The 21,809-nt window shown below is 44.1% G+C and overlaps 1 protein-coding gene across 1 annotated transcript in view; it reads left to right on the forward strand.

The window, feature by feature from the left end:
* The window catches only part of LOC311099286 (whirlin-like), a 138,072-nt gene that overhangs the window by 71,592 nt on the left and 44,671 nt on the right, over nucleotides 1-21,809 (forward strand). The window contains exon 3 of the mRNA XM_084139997.1: nucleotides 283-408. Within this exon, the coding sequence (XP_083996123.1) occupies nucleotides 283-408 (126 nt within the window). The remainder of the gene's footprint in view (nucleotides 1-282; nucleotides 409-21,809) is intronic.

Here is a 21,809-nt window from a genome sequence, read left to right on the forward strand (position 1 = left end):
GTCCATCCACAATATCGCTGGCCTCTGAAAATGCCATAGTTTAGTGTAATTTGGTGTTGGTCATTTAGACAGTTTTTCCAGATGTCAGCTGTTCAGGGCTCTAACATGAATCATAATATTTTATTGTTGCGACAAATGGGTCCGCCATCCTCTGTTTAGCCAATAATATCTCACCAACAATAGGCACAATAGCTGCTGAACTTGCTGTAAAAAAGACATTCAGAATCTTAGACAATGCTGGAATCCATATCTTTTTTTTCTCCCCCCCCGTCTCTCTGTCAGGTGAACTTGGTATTGGATGATGGCCGTTCGCTGGGTCTGATGATCCGGGGTGGGGCAGAGTATGCCTTGGGGATCTACATCACAGGAGTGGACCGGGGCTCTGCTGCAGAGTGTGGGGGACTCAAGGTAACCACTGACGTGGGTTGAGTCCCAAATGGCACCCTATTCCGTATAGTGCACTACTTTTGAGGTCACTAGAGCTGTCCATGGTGCTGAATATTGTCTCGGGCAGTTCCTCCTCTCTCCCTCTGTTATTTTTCTCTCTTTCTCTTTCTCTGTATCATTTCCCTCCTCTCTACTTTGTGCTCCCTGTTTTATCTATATTCTCTGCAGTGGGTATCAGGTGCACAGACTAAGGTTTAATAGCGGGAACCAGGTTACCAAGATTTACAGAGATTTCCTGCCCAAACCCACTCCCGTTTCCCGGGATAAATAACAGTGAGAAATATAATTATAATAAATAATTTCTATGAACAGCATGACGTGAAATGGAACTGTTAAATTATATGCCATGTCTAAATCTGTCTTCTCTACGGCCTTCTATGCTCTGCTATCTGCATGATCAATCATCAACGCTCAGGGTGGGGACAGACAGTGCATCTCATCTCACAGTTCGCAATGCATGTATCATCTCATCAGCTGGTAACTTTTTGTCTTGTAACAGATACATTTGCTGCAGCGTAGCCTATGCTACAGTAATATTAGGACTAGTAATATATCTGAATGCGCGTTTAAACTTTCGGGGGTCAACTTATGTTTTTATTGTAAAGATGATTTTTATATACAGTACCAGTCAAAAGTTTGGACACACCTACTCATTCAAGGGTTTTTCTTTATTTTGTACTATTTTCTACATTGTATAATAATAGTGAAGACATCAAAACTATGAAATAACACATATGGAATCATGTAGTAACCAAAAAAGTGTTGAACAAATATATTTTAGATTCTTCAAAGGAGCCACCCTTTGCCTTGATGACAGCTTTGCATTCTCTCAAGCAGCTTCATGAGGTAGTCACCTGGAATACTTTTCCAACAGGCTTGAAGGAGTTCCCACATATGCTGAGCACTTGTTGGCTGCTTTTCCTTCACTCTGCGGTCCAACTCATCCCAAACCATCTCGTGGAGGCCAGGTCATCTGATGCAGCACTCCATCACTCTCCTTCTTGGTCAAATAGCCCTTACACAGCCAGGATGTGTGTTTTGGGTCATTGTCCTGTTGAAAAACATATGATAGTCCCACTAAGCGCGAACCAGATGGGATGGCGTATCGCTGCAGAATGCTGTGGTAGCCATGCTGGTTAAGTGTGCCTTGAATTCTAAATAAATCACAGACAGTGCCACCAGCAAAGCACCCCCACACCATCACACTTCCTCCTCCGTGCTTCACGGTGGGAACCACACATACGGAGATCATATTTTCACCTACACCGCGGCTGACAAAGACACGGCGCTTGAAACCAAAAATCTCAAATTTGGACTCCTCAGACCAAAGGACAGATATCCACCGGTCTAATTGTCCATTGCTTGTGTTTCTTGGCCCAAGCAAGTCTCTTCTTATTATTAGTGTCCTATGGTAGTGGTTTCTTTGCAGTCTCTTCTGAACAGTTGATGTTGAGATGTGTCTGTTACTTGAACTCTGTGAAGCATTTATTTGGGCTGCAATCTGAGGTGCAGTTAACTCTAATGTACTTATCCTCTGCAGCAGAGGTACCTCTGGGTCTTCCTTCATCATAGCGCTTGATGGTTTCTGTGACTGCACTTGAAGAAACTTTCAAAGTTCTTGAAATGTTCCAGATTGACTGACCTGACCTTCATTTCTTAAAGTACAAATGGACTTTCGTTTCTCTTTGCTTATTTGAGCTGTTCTTGCCATAAAATGGACTTTTATCAAATAGGGCTATCTTCTGTATACCACCCCTACCTTGTCACAACACAACTGATTGGCTCAAATGCATTAAGAAGGAAATAAATTCCACAAATTAACTTTTAACAAGGCACACCTGTTAATTGAAATGCATTCCAGGGGACTACCTCATGAAGCTGGTTGAGAGAATGCCAAGAGTCTGCAAAGCTGTCATCAAGGCGAAACGTGGCTACTTTGAAGAATTTCAAATATAAAATATATTTTGATTTGTTTAACACTTTTTTGGTTACTACATGATTCCATATGTGTTATTTCATAGTTTTGATGTCTTCACTATTATTCTACAATGTAGAAAATAGTAAAAATAAAGAAAAACCCTTGAATGAGTAGGTGTGTCCAAACTTTTGACTGGTACTGTATATACAAAAGTATGTGGACACCCCCTCAAATTAGTGGATTCGGCTATTTCAGCCACACCCATTGCTGAAAGCTGTATGAAATCGAGCACACAGCCATGCAATCTCCATAGCCTAACATTGACAGTAGAATGGCCTTACTGAAGAGCTCAGTGACTAGGATGCCACCTTTCCAACAAGTCAGTTCGTCAAATGTCCGCCCTGCTAGACCCACCTCAGTCAACTGTAAGTGCTGTTATTGTGAAGTGGAAACGTCTAGGAGCAACAACGGCTCAGCCGCGAAGTGGTAGGCCACACAAGCTCACAGAACGGGACTGCCAAGTGCTGAATCTGTCCTTGGTTGCAACACTCACTACCGATTTCCAAACTGCCTCTGGAAGCAGTGTCAGCACAAGAACTGTTCGTTGGGAGCTTCATGAAATGGGTTTCCATGGCCGAGCAGCCGCACACAAGCCTATTGTCACCATGCGCAATGCCAAGAGTCTGCTGGAGTGGAGTAAATCTCGCCGCCATTGGACTCTGGAGCAGTTGAAACGCATTCTCTAGAGTGATGAATCACGCTGGCAGTCCGACGGACAAATCTGGGTTTGGCGGATGCAAGGAGAACACTACCTGCCGCAATGCATAGTGCCAACTGTAAAGTTTGATGGAGGAGAAATAATGGTCTAGGGCTGTTTTTGATGGTTCGGGCTATGCCCATTAGTTCCAGTGAAGGGAAATCTTAATGCTACAGCATACAATGACATTCTAGAAGATTTTGCGCTTCCAACTTTGTAACAAAAGTTTCCTGTTTCAGTATGACAATGCCCCCTTGCACAAAGCGAGGTCCATACAGAAATGATTTGTCGAGATCGGTGTGGAAGAACTTGACTGGCCTGCACAGAGCCCTGACCTCAACTCCATTGAACACCTGTGGGATGAATTGGAACGCCGACAGCGAGCCAGGCCTAATCGCCCAACATCAATGCCTGACCTTACTAATGCTCTTGTGGCTGAATGGAAGCAAGTCCCCGCAGCAATGTTCCAACCTTCCCACAAGAGTGGAGGCTGTTATAGCAGCAAAGGGGGGGACCAACTCCATATTAATGCCCATGATTTTGGAATGAGATGTTTGACAAGCATGTGTCCACATACTTTTGGCCTTGTAGTGTATACATGTAGATGTCCTAGCCTACGTCTTTTAGCCAATGAATGATTGGTTAATATAAGCTTCTAACTTATAACCTCTTGCACAATACGCACCTGCTCTCCGCTTGCCTCTCTCCTTAGCTCTTGTGGATTCCCAGGAAAAGGTGGACTAGAATAGCTTGTTGGACTTTTTTTCTTTTTCTTATACTAATAGACTATTCGAAAAGGGATGCAAGTTTGCTCTTGTTTGCCGAATGTTAAATACAGCAGCCAAAATAACTCGCAAGGAGTGTGAAAGAAGAGAGAGATGGCAATAGGCTATAGCAATTATTTATTCACACCATTCAATCTTTGCAAAGAGAGGAGAAAGACGTTTGCATCTTATTCTAGTCCTATATTATTCAAGCATGCCATTACAATGATGAAGATACGGACAACTAAACGTATTTAATTGAACTGTTGAGAGTGAGGAAGGAATGAAGCGACAATAGAGAGAGAACGAGGAGGTAATACGCACATCACTCAAGATTAGGGGAAATATAATGAACGGTATGCTAATGCGTCAGCCTACTAATTACACACATTTTAAATGGGCCCTATTATATTTCAAAATCAAATTCGCTAGCCTATAATTGTAACTTTGTAGGCTGCCTGTCATGCACCAGCATCGCGTGTTCTCTCCCAGCTTCATGGTTTGAACGAGGTTCGTAATTCCAGTACATATAATACAATACAATACAGTACAGTATTACAGTCCACACTCAAAAAGGTTACTGGAGCTTGTTTAATTTATTTACCCAAGAGACCATACGTCTATGGGCTTATATGTTGTTGTTTTTTGTGGTGTGTAATGTGGGGTAGCCTATAGCCTATTATATTTATTCTATAACAGCACAATCAGTTAGGATTTTTTGGGCTTGGGCTCATAAAATGTCTTTAATGTAGGGCTCATAAAATGTCTTTAATGTAGGGCTCATTTGGCTCAGGTAGCATCAGGCTTTGAATTTTCATGCTGATCAAAGCGCTAATCAAATCTAGACATTACATTTATGTGCTTTACATGCTGTAGAATTACGCAACCGGTTTTGGCGGGAAATACCGGCTTACCCGGGAGAAAAGTGATTTGTAAAATACCAGGAAAATATGAAACCCTAGCACAGACACATGGGTGATTAGATGGGGAGAGAGAAGTACTCTCTGCAGTCGTCTGAACACCTCTGCCTGTGAGTGGAGACCATTCAGACTCCTGTTGTAGGGCTGTTAGACTCACCAGCTGTCTGAGTGGGAAGGGAACAGCTCAGGTGTGTGATTGGGCTGTGTAGAAAGTCCTCTAACTTTTCTAAGGCAGGCTCTCAACTCTGCCTACCTTTATTACTCTGCAGAGAGCAGAGGTGCTGAGGGGATGGGCTCTCAATTCACAGCTCAGCTTCTGGAACACTTTCCCTGGGTCACCTGACCTCTTCCAGCCAATCAGTGGCCTACCTAGGATAGGGGAACCGACAAACAGTATTTCTGAACTCCTTAGTTGTTCCTAGGAGGGCAGGTTGAGAAGGTATCTGTAAACTCCTGTCCTCCATCACAACTCAGCAACTGGGCCTTTCCACCAATGGACAATCCTCACCTGGGACTTTCCCCAGTATCATCATGATCCTTTGTAGCTCAGTTGGTAGAGCATGGCTCTTGTAATGCCAGTGTAGTGGGTTTGATTCCCAGGACCACCCATAAAAGTGTCTGCTAAATGGCATATGGTGTTATTGTCTGAGTACCATGAAACCACTACTCACTACTACTAGCTTGGTGTGTGGTAATAAAGTGTGAATTGTATCCCTGTTTCCTACTGGTAATTTATTTCCTGTAACTGGGACGCTCGCAAAGTTGTATCTAAACCAGTTGCTGGTGCTCTTTTTCAGTGTGTTTGAGCAGTCTGTCACACATTAGGTCACTAAGAGACAGGAAGGATAGTTGAAGTGTGGGCACTCCTTCTGAAGGATCTGACTCCCATCAATGGCTCGTCTCGCGCCTGTTCAACACCCACTGGCCAAGCAGGCACTTCTACAGCCACCTATTAGAGGACCCAGACACACACTCAAGGCAGGATATGGATCCTCCGTGTTGTTAGCGACTGACAAGCCCTCCCAAGGGAAATGAAGACTGTGCAAAAGAGGGGGGGGGGGCTGGGGTTGAGAGAGTAATGACACTGGTTGGTTGGGGTGTTTTTATTGAAGCCCTGCAGGGATTGGTAGAGGGAGAGAGAGAGAGAAGGAGGGAGAGCAAAAGAGAGAGAGAGGTAGACGGAGAAGGAAAGGGAGAGATAGCGAGGGAGAGAGAGTGAGAAGGAGGCTCAAAGGCTCAACATCATCATTACATTTGAGAGTAATAAGTCTGTTTCTTTCTCTTCATCCGTCTCTCTTTGCTCTGTTTCAGACGCTTGTCTGTTTACCTCTCTCTGTCTCCCTCAATCCATCCATCTCTTGCTTTCTCCTTATGCCTCAATGTCGTCTTAAATCTTGAGGAGATTGTTTTGCTTCTTCAGGTTTTTCAGAAGTCTCGTTTTATTTTTTTACCTCTGAGTTTAGATGCATGGTGGTTTGATAGGGAAGGTGAATGTTGTTACCTGTATATTGAAATGGTGAAATGGCTATAGTCCTGTCATGTCCTCTGTTCTAGTGAGCAGCATGTATACATTTCACAGTAGGCCATGAGGAAAAACAAAGTGGAGGCAGTGTGGCAGGATCTAAATATATCCACGTCTCTGTCTGATGTGTTGCGTCCGTACCTTTGTTGACGGGGGAGATTGAACAACGCTTCAATGGACACCTGGTATCCTGGTGCCGAGACACACGCTTTTGACGAGTTTGGGGGAGCATGAGACAACACACATGGATACGCATGGAATTCACACACGCACACACACGATGGACACGGAAAAACACACACACACATAACACACAGACACCACCACAAACCCACTTCAATGATACCTTATAGCAACCATCGGTACCGACCCTATGACATTAGGTATTCGACATGCGTCCATACAGTACGCTGCAACCTTGATGTACATTATCATTCTATTCCGTGGTGTTTTGTGAATGTGTCTCTGTAATGTTCCAGCCTAGTACTCTGTAATGGCCCCCTGTGGGCTGGTTATAAGAGACCAGTGGGGAGGAGACCCAACTCTCTTGGGGGGATAGGGGGGGGTCTAGGTCTGGTAACCCATTGGAGCCCGCTGGGCCCAACACCTTGACTGATGGGGTTATTACAGGCGTAGCACGCAGGCCAGGGGGCCGTCCATCTCCCCCTCGCCCCTCTACGGAACGGAGATGGTTGTGTCCCAAATGGCACCCTATTCCTTATATAGCACACTACTTTGACCAGAGCCATATGGGCCCTACATAAGGAATAGATCCATGTTGGGATCTGCACCATAGAGTATGTCATATTGTGGGTTTATTCATGTTGGTATACCATTGTAGATGAATGCTATGTTGATTAAAGCTGTCATTCACCCTGGAGGAGGCCTTCAATCCATTTTATTTTATTAATTTTGAAAATATACTTCAGAATATTATTATACACAGTGTCCTTCATACCAAAAATCACTGCAAACACAGAAGCACATTTAGTTCCTTGGAAGTTGAACGTGTGTTTTTGGCTTCACATTGGTTGTGGGAATGAAACAATACGTTTCCTGACTGGTAAACCTGAACATTTTTTAAACATTGTGAGAACAGAAGTGAACATTTTGCCTCTTCTGTGAACGTTTATTTTTAGATTGCAGGGAGGTTCTGATAATGTTTAACTGTGGTTCCTTAAAAGTTTTCCTGGGAGGTGTTATTAACGCTCTGAGAATGGAAGTTATAGGTTATTTGAAGGTCATTAAATTACTTTCTCTAAATGTTGTGAATGTAATTTTCTTAAAACTCTAAGAACGAAATGTAAAGGTTATTTGGAGGTTTTTGAATAACTTCCTCAACTTGTAATAACACAGCTAGCTTATTTTGAAATCCAAGCACAAATACAGTAGGACACATGACAAATATTTGCTTAGACATTCATCATGCAAACAGCTTCTTTATTTTTTTCACAACATCAGTAAGATTTGAACCTATGAACTTCTGTTTTCTAGCCCTGGAATTAGTCCACTGTGCCACCAGGATGGAGCGAGTGTGCCATGATTTTTTACGCATGCAAAGCTGTTAATTTTAATCTATTCAAACAGACCCAATTTCAAAGGAAACAAGTACTCATTAAGATCAGGTGTAGCCAATTAGTGGGTGCGGCCAACACACCTGAACACACTTAACAAGAAAGAGGATAGAGAGAGTTTTGTTGATGTTGAGAACGGAATGTATATGTTTTTAAATAACATTCTTATATCCTTTTCTGAACAATACAAACGTTTTCTTGTGGTTTTTATTGAAAGTTTTCTTCATGTAGTAAAAATATGACATTAAATAGAACCATATGGGAACTTGTGTGGAATCAATGATGTGTATAAACCCTGGATCACTGACAGGGGGCGCTGTATTGAAGCCACCGTGCAACATTTACATTTACATCATTTAGCAGACGCTCTTATCCAGAGCGACTTACAAATTGGTGCATTCAACTTATGATAGCCAGTGGGAAAACCACCTTTTTTTTATGGGGGGTGGGGGAAGAAGGATTACTTTATACTATTCCAGGAATTCCTTAAAGAGGTAGGGTTTCAAGTGTCTCCGGAAGGTGGTCAGTGACTCCGCTGTCCTGGCGTCGTGGGGGAGCTTGTTCCACCATTGGGGTGCCAGAGCAGTGAATAGCTTTGACTGGGCTGAGCGGGAACTGTGCTTCCGTAGAGGTAGAGGAGCTAGCAGGCCAGAGGTGGATGAACGTAGTGCCCTTGTTTGGGTGCAGGGTCTGATCAGAGCCTGAAGGTAAGGAGGTGCCGTTCCCCTCACAGCTCCGTAGGCAAGCACCATGGTCTTGTAGTAGATGCGAGCCTCAGCTGGAAACCAGTGGAGTGTGCGGAGGAGCAGGGTGACATGAGAGAACTTGGGAAGGTTGAACACCAGACGGGCTGCAGCGTTCTGGATAAGTTGAAGGGGATTAATGGCACAGGCAGGGAGCCCAGCCAACAGCAAGTTGCAGTAATCCAGACGGATTAGGACCTGTGCCGCTTTCTGTGTAAGGTAGGGTCGTACTCTGCGAATGTTGTAGAGCATGAACCTGCAGGATCGGGTCACCACTTTGATGTTAGCGGAGAACGACAGGGTATTGTCCAGGGTCACGCCAAGGTTCTTTGCACTCTGGGAGGAGGACACAATGGAGTTGTCAACCATGATGGCGAGATCATGGAGCGGGCAGTCCTTCCCCGGGAGGAAGAGCAGCTCTGTCTTGCCGAGGTTCAGCTTGAGGTGGTGATCCAACATCCACACTGATATGTCTGCCAGACATGCAGAGATGCGATTTGCCACCTGGTTATCAGAAGGGGGAAAGGAGAAAATTAATTGTGTGTCGTCTGCGTAGCAATGATAGGAGAGACCATGTGAGGATATGACAGAGCCAAGTGACTTGGTGTATAGAGAGAATAGGAGAGGGCCTAGAACTGAGCCCTGGGGGACACCAGTGGTGAGAGCACGTGGTGCGGAGACAGATTCTCGCCACGCCGCCTGGTAGGATCGACCTGTCAGGTAGGACGCAATCCAAGAGTGAGCAGCGCCGGAGATGCCCAACACGGAGAGGGTGGAGAGGAGGATCTGATGGTTCACAGTATCAAAGGCAGCGGATAGGTATAGAAGGATAAGAGCAGAGGAGAGAGAGTTAGCTTTAGCAGTGCGGAGAGCCTCTGTGACACAGAGAAGAGCAGTCTCAGTTGAATGACCAGTCTTGAAACCTGACTGGTTTGGATCAAAAAGGTAATTCTGAGAGAGATAGCAGGAGAGTTGGCTAGAGACGGCACGCTCAAGAGTTTTGGAGAGAAAATAAAGAAGGGATACTGGTCTGTAGTTGTTGACATCGGAGGGATCGAGTGTAGGTTTTTTGAGGAGGGGTGCAACTCTCGCTCTCTTGAAGACGGAAAGGACATGGCCAGCGGTCAAGGATGAGTTGATGAGCGAGGTGAGGTAAGGGAGAAGGTCTCCGGAAATGGTCTGGAGAAGAGAGGAGGGAATAGGGTCAGGCGGGCAGGTTGTTGGGCGGCCGGCCGTCACAAGTCGCAACATTTCATCTGGAGAGAGAGGGGAGAAAGAAGTCAAAGCATAGGGTAGGGCAGTGTGAGCAGGACCAGTGGTGTCATTTGACTTAATAAATGAGGATCAGATGTCGTCAACCTTCTTTTCAAAATGGTTGACGAAGTCATCTACAGAGATGGATGAGGGAGGGGGAGGGGGAGGAGGAGGGGGATTCAGCAGGGAGGAGAAGGTGGCAAAGAGCTTCCTAGGGTTAGAGGCAGAGGCTTGAAATTTAGAGTGGTAGAAAGTGGCTTTAGCAGCGGAAGCAGAGGAAGATAATGTAGAGAGGAGGGAGTGAAAAGATGACAGGTCCGCAGGGAGTCTAGTTTTCCTCCATTTCCGCTCGGCTGCCCGGAGCCCTCTTCTGTGAGCTCGCAATGAGTCGTCATGCCACGGAGCAGGAGGGGAGGACCGAGCCGGCCGGGAGGATAGGGGACATAGAGAGTCAAAAGATATGGAAAGGGAGGAGAGAAGGGTTGAGGAGGCAGAATCAGGAGTTTGGAGGGAGAACGATTTAGCAGAGGGAAGAGATGATAGGATGGAAGAGGAGAGAGTAGTGGGAGAGTGAGAGCGAAGGTTGCGACGGCACATTACCATTGGAGTAGAGGCAGAGTGAGTAGTGTTGGAGGAGAGCGAGAGAGAAAAGGATACAAAGTAGTGGTCGGAGACTTGGAGGGGAGTTGCAGTGAGATTAGTAGAAGAACAGCATCTAGTAAAGATGAGGACAAGCGTATTGCCTGCCTTGTGAGTAGGGGGGGGGGGGGGGGGGGGTGAGAGGGTGAGGTCAAAAGAGGAAAGGAGTGGAAAGAAGGAGGCAGAGATAAATGAGTCAAAGGCAGACGTAGGGAGGTTAAAGTCACCCAGAACTGTGAGGGGTGAGCCATCCTCAGGAAAGGAATTTATCAAGGCATCAAGCTCATTGATGAACTCTCCAAGGGAACCTGGGGGGCGATAAATGACAAGGATGTTAAGCTTGAATGGGCTAGTGACTGTGACAGCATGGAATTCAAATGAGGAGATGGGTCAGGGGAAAAAGAGAGAATGTCCACATGGGAGAGATGAGGATTCCTGTGCCACCGCCGCGCTGACCAGATCTCTCGGGGTATGCGAGAACACATGGTCAGACGAGGAAAGAGCAGTAGGAGTAGCAGTGTTTTCTGTGGTAATCCTTGTTTCCGTCAGCGCCAAAAAGTCGAGTGACTGGAGGGTAGCATAGGCTGAGATGAACTCTGCCTTGTTGGCCGCAGAACGGCAGTTCCAGAGGCTGCCGGACACCTGGAACTCCACGTGGGTCGTGCACGCAGGGACCACCAGATTAGAGTGGCAGCAGCCACCTGTTGTGAAGCGTTTGTATGGCCTGTGCAGAGAGGAGAGAACAGGGATTGACAGACACATAGTTGACAGGCTACAGAAAAAGGCTACAATAATGCAAAGGAGATCGGAATGAAATGAACTAAACATCGGGGCCTCCCTCACTCATGTTTCACTGAAACACTCAAATATAACTCTCCCAACTTCCACTTTAGAAATTATAATTGTTGTAAACTACAGCGGTTCAATGTTTTCTAGGAATAGACTCACTTAGTTTATTCAGCTAGCTAACTTGGTACAGGATTCTTCCGTGAAAAACCGTCCAGGGCACCGAATCCTATGACGCCATAGCCAACTAGCATGCCAGCCTCCAATAAACACGGTTTAGCACCAATACTCGGTTACATCAAACCAGTGTGTTAACACGCCAAACAGATCATTTGTGTCTAACGTTGTGTAATGTTTTGGGTTAGTTTTGACAGTTTGAGTGAGTACGTCGTCAACTTATTCAGCCAGTTAGTCAGCTAGAATAGTTAGCATACTAGCTAGCCATTGCTCTCTGCCAACGAACCACCTCTCCTCCCACGGCACGAAACACACAGAGTGAGCCAAGCTAATGTTAACTAGTAACCCATCTTGGTACTCCCCCACCATGTAAAAAAGATTTTGGAAGCTACAGAAAAGTATTTATTAATGTCTACATTCGTTTTTGACACATTTATTCTATTACAGACACCTTAATACATACTTTGAAATTATATTATCTGAGCTAAAAAATATATATATATATACAAACATTTTCCTTAAAGTATATATTTTGTGAGAGTACTAATGTAACTGTCCCAACTACAACAACAAATAAATACTTAAATACATGTTACATTTAATTGAAATAGTGTAGAATTCCATTCATTCCTATGGAGGAATGCTCCTATTGGGGAGTGCCAATATGGCCGACCGGTGGCTTCAAAGCCTCTCAATGGACAATACATAGCATCAGCAATCCAGGGTTTACAGTGCATTCGGGAACGTATTCAGACCCCTTGACAGTTTCCACATTTTGTTACATTACAGCCTTAAACTAAATGGATTTAAATGTTTTTTCCCCTCATCAATCTACACACAATACCCCATAACGACAAAGCAAAAACAGGTTTTTAGAAATGTTGAAATAAATACAATAATTAATATGATATTTACATAAGTATTCAGACCCTTTACTCAGTACTTTGTTGAAGCACCTTTGGCAGCAATTACAACCTCCACAAGCTTGGCACACCTGTATTTTGGGAATTTCTCCCATTCTTCTCTGCAGATCCTCTCAAGCTCTGTCAGGTTGGATGGGGAGCTATTTTCAGGTCTCTCCAGAGATGTTCGATCGGGTTCAAGTCCGGGCTCTGGCTGGGCCACTCAAGGACATTCAGAGACTTGTCCCGAAGCCACTCCTGCGTTGTCTTGGTTGTGAGCTTAGGGTCGTTGTCCTGTTGGAAGGTGAACCTTTGCCCCAGTCGGAGGTCCTGAGCGCACTGGAGCAGGTTTTCATCAAGGATCTCTCTGTACTTTGCTCCGTTAATCTTTCCCTCGATCCTGACTAGTCTCCTAGTCCCTGCCGATGAAAAACATCCCCACAGCATGATGCTGCCACCACAATGCTTCACCGTAGGGATGGTGCCAGGTTTCCTCCATACGTGACGCTTGGCATTCAGGCCAAAGAGTTAAATCTTGGTTTCATCAGGCCAGAGAATCTTGTTTCTCATGGTCTGATAGTCCTTTAGGTGCCTTTTGGCAAACTCCAAGCGGGCTGTCATGTGCCTTTTACTGAGGAATGGCTTCCGTCTGGCCACTCTACCATAAAGGCCTGATTGGTGGAGTGCTGCAGAGATGGTTGTCCTTCTGGAAGGTTCTCCCATCTCCATAGAGGAACTGGAGCTCTGTCAGTGTGACCATCGGGTTCTTGGTGACCTCCCTGACCAAGGCCCTTCTCCCCCGATTGCTCAGTTTGGCTGGGCGGCTAGCTCTAGGAAGAGTCTTGGTGATTCCAAACTTCTTCCATTTAAGAATAATGGAGGCCACTGTGTTCTTGGGAACCTTCAATGCTGCAGACATTTTTTGGTGCCCTTCCCCAGATCTGTGCCTCAACACAATCCTGTCTCGGAGCTCTACGGACAATTCCTTCGACCTCATGGCTTGATTTTTGCTCTGACATGCACTGTCAACTGTGGGACCTTATATAGACAGGTGTGTGCCTTTCCAAATCATGTTCAATCAATTGAATTTACCACAGGTGGACTCCAATCAAGGATGATCAATGGAAACAGGATGCACCTGAGCTCAATTTTGAGTCTCATAGCAAAGGGTCTGAATACGTATGTTAATAAGTTATTAATACATTTTAGAATAAGGCTGTAACGTCACAAAATGTGGAAAAAGGGAAGTTGTCTGAATACTTTCCGAATGCACTGTAAACCCTGTATTGCTGATGCTAGGTATTGTCCATTGAAAGGCTTTGAAGCCACCGGTCGGCCATGTTGGCACTACCCAATAGGAGCATTCCTCCATAGGAATGAATGGAATTCTACACTATTTCAATTAAATGTTTAAATTACAAAATAACATGTATTTAAGTATTTTTTGTTGTTGTTGTAGTGGGGACAGTTACATTAGTACTCTGGAAAAATATATACTTTAAGGAAAATGTTTTTATACATTTTTTAATTTTTTTAAATGTTTATGTTTCATGTTTACTTCTGTGGAAGTACTGAAATTCCCACAGAAGATTGTTGTTTCTTAAAGTTCTCTGAACAATTTGAGAACATGACTTTAAATATGTTTTCAAATAGTTCAGAGAACAATTAAGAAACAAAGTTTCCTCATGGTTCTATTTAAAGTCATGTTCTCAAATTGTTGAGGAAATCTTGTAGGAAACGTTATGGTGGAGTACTGAAATTTCCACTGAAGAACATTGTTTCTTAAAGTTCTCTGAACAATTTGAGAACATGACTGTTCATAGAACCATGAGGAAACCTGTAGGAAACGTTATGCAGAAGTATTGAAATTCCTACTGAAGAACTTTGTTTCTTAACGTTCTCTGAACTATTTGAAAAAAATCCTGATGTTGAACCAGTTGAAGAACGTTCCTAGAACATTACCAACATTGACATTTAAAGTAACTATGTTTGAACTTTTAGGAAAAGTTCTGTTTAAGTAATGAAATACCAAGAAAATAATGTTTTTCCTGTCAAGTTCCTTAAATGTGCTGAGAATATTCCAAAGCCAAGCAGCTATCCTGCACCATTCCCAGAAAGTTGTGGGAAAGTTGTATGCAAAATAACCATAGGACAACCACGCTCTCACCAAGCTCTTAGAAACATATGGTTCTCACAACATTATGTGCTAGCTGGGTATTCAGTTTGCCAATTGTACAGACTGCATCCAAATCAAAAAATGGAATAGGGTTGCTGAAGGGAAGTGAATTTGCCAAGAGTGCACCCAGTCAATTTATGTGCCACTGAGAGTTTTCTGCAATAACCTTCATTATGACAATGCACAGCACATTGTAAAAGAAAACAGCAACCAACCAAGGCCATGCACTCTTATGAGTCCAGATGTCCAACTAAAGACATCTGAGCAGCAGATCTCAGTGGGGAGGGATACTATCCAATCACAGTCGGTTATAGTGTTTGGGGGGGTGGGGGGGGGGGGGTATACTGTCCAATCACATTCCATTACAGAGGAGATGATTCACAAATAAAATCAAAATTCACGGCTTCAGACAGGAATGAAAGTCCTGCTGCTAGTAGTCATATTAACCAGGGGGAGATGTCTGTACTGGTACTGTGTGGAGGTATTCATCTAACATTGGGATGATGTCTCTCTCTCTCTCTCTCTCTGCCTTGTCAAAGTGTTGTTATAAAGTGCAGGGGTGTGTTTAACGGCTATGGTGGTCCTGCATAGAAAATAATAGAATGGAATTATAGGCCTGAGTCCTGACCTCCACAGGCAGGTGAGTGAGCTGTACATGGGAACAGGCTTTTCCCCATCAGGTAAGCCTCTGGGGCTGTATCCCAAATGGCACCCTATTCCTAGTCCTGGAGTGCCGCAGGCACTTCATGTTTTTGATTTAACCATCCTGGAAGACCAGGTGTGTTGAATTTAGGCAATCACTGAACTGATCAGTTAGCTCAGTTGGTCAGGTGTGGTACCTAGTTGGAACAAAATCCTGCAGTACCTGCGGCACTCCAGGAACAGGTTTGCCTTCCCCTGCCCTATACATTCCCTATGGGCCCTGGTCAAAAGTAGTGCACTAAATAGGGAATATGGTGCCATTTGGGACACAGCCTGGGTCTTGGTCTTCTCCACTTTGGAAAAGACTACTAACAGTCGTCTGCCCTTTTAATGACACCTGGCTGCTTCAGTCTAATTTAATTGAATGTCTTGAGAAAGGTCACACTGCATCAACACAATAACACATGTCAGAGGTACGGATGAAGCAACTCCTGCTGAGACTGAGGCTGTCCTAATATGGACACCTTACAGACAAACTGTTATGGACGTCTATGTCTCAGTGCAATTAACTACTAACACCACCCAAAGTGGGGACTACATAAGAGAAAATTGTACTTACATGTGTTGTTGTTTACTCACACATGAACAAAAGTGATTGATTACAGCTAGCGATAATGCTTTGGCCGACTAACTAAATGGTTCCAAAAGGGCTCTTGCTCTCTCTTGCACACAGTGCTTTACATTTAGATGGATTAAGGAACACATTTTCTATTTGGTTTTTGGGCGGTTTTCCATCCATCGTGATAATAGAGCGTTATGCTGAAAGGGCGGAAAACAAATCAGTGTGTTCAGCCTGGCTGTCAGTCCGACTCTGCACTCTGTTTTAGTTACACTATAGTACCACTTAAATGGCCTCTGTGGAAGTCTATAGCATTCTTTGTATGATTCTTCTAAGGAAAGGTTTAATTTAGTAGTTTGCATTGAGTCAGACTTTGTTGATCATGTTGAATCTACTTTGTCTTCTTTGTAATAGTGATCTCCTTTGTATATACTGTAGCTAGTGATTTGAAAACGGCAGTGCATTTATTAAATGATGTCCCGAAGGGCAATTCTTGTGCAGCATAAAATAAGACATACAGTGAGGGGAAAAGGTATTTGATCCCCTGCTGATTTTGTACGTTTGCCCACTGACAAAGACATGATCAGTCTATAATTTTAATGGTAGGTTTATTTGAACAGTGAGAGACAGAATAACAACAAAAAAATCCAGAAAACGTATGTCAGAATTGTTATAAATTGATTTGCATTTTAATGAGGGAAATAAGTATTTGACCCCTCTGCAAAACATGACTTAGTACTTGGTGGCAAAACCCTTGTTGGCAATCACAGAGGTCAGACGTTTCTTGTAGTTGGCCACCAGGTTTGCACACATCTCAGGAGGGATTTTGTTCCACTCCTCTTTGCAGATCTTCTTCAAGTCATTAAGGTTTCGAGGCTGATGTTTGGCAACTCGAACCTTCAGCTCCCTCCACAGATTTTCTATGGGATTAAGGTCTGGAGACTGGCTAGGCCACTCCAGGACCTTAATTTGCTTCTTCTTGAGCCACTCCTTTGTTGCCTTGGCCGTGTGTTTTGGGTCATTGTCATGCTGGAATACCCATCCACTACCCATTTTCAATGCCCTGGCTGAGGGAAGGAGGTTCTCACCCAAGATTTGACGGTACATGGCCCCGTCCATCGTCCCTTTGATGCGGTGAAGTTGTCCTGTCCCCTTAGCAGAAAAACACCCCCAAAGCATAATGTTTCCACCTCCATGTTTGACGGTGGGGATGGTGTTCTTGGGGTCATAGGCAGCATTCCTCCTCCTCCAAACACGACGAGTTGAGTTGATGCCAAAGAGCTCGGTTTTGGTCTCATCTGACCACAACACTTTCACCCAGTTCTCCTCTGAATCATTCAGATGTTCATTGGCAAACTTCAGACGGGCCTATATACAGTGGGGAAAAAAAGTATTTAGTCAGCCACCAATTGTGCAAGTTCTCCCACTTAAAAAGATGAGAGAGGCCTGTAATTTTCATCATAGGTACACGTCAACTATGACAGACAAATTGAGGAAAAAAATTCCAGAAAATCACATTGTAGGATTTTTTATGAATTTATTTGCAAATTATGGTGGAAAATAAGTATTTGGTCACCTACAAACAAGCAAGATTTCTGGCTCTCACAGACCTGTAACTTCTTCTTTAAGAGGCTCCTCTGTCCTCCACTCGTTACCTGTATTAATGGCACCTGTTTGAACTTGTTATCAGTATAAAAGACACCTGTCCACAACCTCAAACAGTCACACTCCAAACTCCACTATGGCCAAGACCAAAGATCCCAGAACCACACGGGGGGACCTAGTGAATGACCTGCAGAGAGCTGGGACCAAAGTAACAAATCCTACCATCAGTAACACACTACGCCGCCAGGGACTCAAATCCTGCAGTGCCAGACGTGTCCCCCTGCTTAAGCCAGTACATGTCCAGGCCCGTCTGAAGTTTGCTAGAGTGCATTTGGATGGGGAGAATGTCATATGGTCAGATGAAACCAAAATATAACTTTTTGGTAAAAACTCAACTCGTCGTGTTTGGAGGACAAAGAATGCTGAGTTGCATCCAAAGAGCACCATACCTACTGTGAAGAATGGGGGTGGAAACATCATGCTTTGGGGCTGTTTTTCTGCAAAGGGACCAGGACGACTGATCCGTGTAAAGGAAAGAATGAATGGGGCCATGTATCGTGAGATTTTGAGTGAAAACCTCCTTCCATCAGCAAGGGCATTGAAGATGAAACGTGGCTGGGTCTTTCAGCATGACAATGATCCCAAACACACCACCCGGGCAACGAAGGAGTGGCTTCGTAAGAAGCATTTCAAGGTCCTGGAGTGGCCTAGCCAGTCTCCAGATCTCAACCCCATAGAAAATCTTTGGAGGGAGTTGAAAGTCCGTGTTGCCCAGCGACAGCCCCAAAACATCACTGCTCTAGAGGAGATCTGCATGGAGGAATGGGCCAAAATACCAGCATTAGTGTGTGAAAACCTTGTGAAGACTTACAGAAAACGTTTGACCTGTGTCATTGTCAACAAAGGGTATATAACAAAGTATTGAGAAACTTTTGTTATTGACCAAATACTTTTTTTCCACCATAATTTGCAAATAAATTCATAAAAAATCCTACAATGTGATTTTCTGGATTTTTTTCTTCTCATTTTGTCTGTCATAGTTGACGTGTACCTATGATGAAAATTACAGGCCTCTCTCATCTTTAAAAGTGGGAGAACTTGCACAATTGGTGGCTGACTAAATACTTTTTTCTCCACTGTATGTGCTTCTTGAGCAGGGGGAACTTGCGGGCGCTGCAGGATTTCAGTCCTTCACGGCGTAGTGTGTTACCAATTGTTTTCTTGGTGACTATGGTCCCAGCTGCCTTGAGATCATTGACAAGATCCTCCCGTGTAGTTCTGGGCTGATTCCTCACCGTTCTCATGATCATTGCAACTCCACAAGGTGAGATCTTGCATGGAGCCCCAGGCCGAGGGAGATTGACAGTTATTTTGTGTTTCTTCCATTTGCGAATAATTGCACCAACTGTTGTCACCATTTTTTTGGGGGGGTCATTTAGCAGATGCTCTTATCCAGAGCGACTTACAGGAGCAATTAGGGTTAAGTGCCTTGCTCAAGGGCACATCGACAGATTTTTCACCTAGTCGCCAAGCGATGGTCTTGTAGCCCATTCCAGCCTTGTATAGGTCTACAATCTTGTCCCTGACATCCTTGGAGAGCTCTTTGGTCTTGGCCATGGTGGAGACTTTGGAATCTGATTGATTGATTGCTTCTGTGGACAGGTGTGTTTTAAGAGTGTGCTCCTAATCTCAGCTCATTACCTGTATAAAAGACACCTGGGAGCCAGAAATCTTTCTGATTGAGAGGGGGTCAAATACTTATTTCCCTCATTAAAATGCAAAACAATTTTGCGTTTTTCTGGATTTTGTTGTTGTTATTCTGTCTCTCACTGTTCAAATAAACCTACCATTAAAATTATAGACTGATCATTTCTTTGTCAGTGGGCAAACGTACAAAATCAGCAGGGGATCAAATACTTTTTTCCCTCACTGTATAGTATACATAGATAAAGACATACACACAGCATTTATGTTAGGAATGGAATGTTACTGCTCTATATACTGTGTATGAAGTTAAATGGCCTGTTTTGGTTGTTGCCTGTGTAGAAATGCATCATACAGTACATTGTTTGGATTTGAAATATGGATAGTACGCATGTAAAATACCAGTGACTTACCGCTGTGCTCCAATAGTACATTTGGACTGTAGCTAGGTAGAACCTCCACTAAATTGAAATAGAGAATGGATGATCTGATTGGAGGCCTAGAACACACTATACAGTCGTGGTCAAAGGTTTTGAGAATTACATAAGTATTGGTCTTCACAAAGTTTGCAGCTTCAGTGTTTTTAGATATTTTTGTCAGATGTTACTATGGTACACTAAAGTATAATTACAAGCATTCCATAAGTGTCAAAGGCTTTTATTGACAATACATTAAGTTTATGCAAAGAGTCAATATTTGCAGTGTTGACCCTTCTTTTTCAAGACCTCTGCAATCCGCCCTGGCATGCTGTCTATTAACTTCTGGGCCACATCCTGACTGATGGCAGCCCATTCTTGCATAACCAATGCTTGGAGTTTGTCAGAGTTTGTGGGTTTTTGTTTGCCCACCCGCCTCTTGAGGATCGACCACAAGTTCTCAATGGGATTAAGGTCTGGGGAGTTTCCTGGCCATGGACCCAAAATGTCGATGTTTTGTACCCTGAGCCACTTAGTTATCACTTTTGCCTTTTGGCAAGGTGCTCCATCATGCTGGAAAAGGCATTGGTCGTCACCAAACTGTGATGGTTGGGAGAAGTTGCTCTCGGAGGATGTGTTGGTACCATTCTTTATTCATGGCTGTGTTCTTAGGCAAAATTGTGAGTGAGCCCACTCCCTTGGCTGAGAAGCAACCCCACACATGAATGGTCTCAGGATGCTTTACTGTTGGCATGACACAGGACTGATGGTAGCGCTCACCTTGTCTTCTCTGGACAAGTTTTTTTCCAGATGCCCCAAACAATCGGAAAGGGGATTCATCAGAGAAAATGACTTTACCCCAGTCCTCAGCAGTCCAATCCCTGTACCTTTTGCAGAATATCAGTCTGTCCCTGATGTTTTTCCTGGAGAGAAGTGGCTTCCTCGCTGCCCTTCTTGACACCAGGCCATCCTCCAAAAGTCTTCGCCTCACTGTGCGTGCAGATGCACTCACACCTGCCTGCTGCCATTCCTGAGCAAGCTCTGCACTGGTGATGCACCAATCCTGCAGCTGAATCAACTTTAGGAGACGGTCCTGGTGCTTGCTGGACTTTCTTGGGCGCCCTGACACCTTCTTCACAACAATTGAACCTCTCTCCTTGAAGTTCTTGATGATCCGATAAATGGTTGATTTAGGTGCAATCTTACTAGCAGCAATATCCTTGCCTGTGATGACGATGACGGCACATGTTTCCTTGCAGGTAACCATGGTTAACTGAGGAAGAACAATGATTTCAAGCACCACCCTCCCTTTAGAGCTTCCAGTCTGTTATTCTAACTCAATCAGCATGACAGAGTGATCTCCAACCTTGTCCTCGTCAACACTCTCACCTGTGTTAACGAGAGAATCACTGACATGATGTCAGCTGGTCCTTTTGTGGCAGGGCTGAAATGCAGTGGAAAAGTTTTTGGGGGATTAAGTTCATTTTCATGGCAAATAGGAACTTTGCAATTAATTGCAATTCATCTGATCACTCTTCATAACATTCTGGAGTATATGCAAATTGCCATCATAAAAACTGAGGCAGCAGACTTTGGGAAAATTAATATTTGTGTCATTCTCAAAACTTTTGACCACGACTGTACTATGATGACTCATAATGGATATAGTATTACTGTATATCTGGTCAAGGAGAAATAACTTTTTGTTAGTAGGGAAAAAGCACTTGGAAATCCATGTCTCTGATCATGTAGGCTACATCAAATACAAAAGCACACACACACATACACACACACACTCACACGGCCACTATAGAGAGAAACGGTTCATTGCAGCCTGTAGGCCCATAGATCAAAGTCCAGGCCCAGCTGATAGTTGACTCGATGGACTCCTGGGTTTCCTCATCTCATCTCAGGGCAACCAGGGTGCTCTCAGGATGGGAGTAAATAACCACTATAGCTTTACCCAGACACACCTGCTCAGGTGCTAGGGGGGACAGACAGACAAACAACCAGACAGACACCCATGTGTTCACATATGAGGAGACCATGCAGTAATACATGCCATCTGCTCTACTGTGGTGGGGACTCACTTTCTAATCTCCTCAATGGCCCAATCAAGGAAAATACTGTTCATTGTAGGCTACACAGGAAATACCAGTGAATTGTCTTTCATAAAAAGCCCAAAGGGAGACAATTCTTTTCACAGTGTTTTGCATAGAGCATTGTAGAGGATGGATGGAAAAT

This window comes from Coregonus lavaretus (genome assembly GCF_964263955.1).
Source record: "Coregonus lavaretus genome assembly, chromosome: 24".
Lineage (NCBI taxonomy): Eukaryota > Metazoa > Chordata > Actinopteri > Salmoniformes > Salmonidae > Coregonus > Coregonus lavaretus.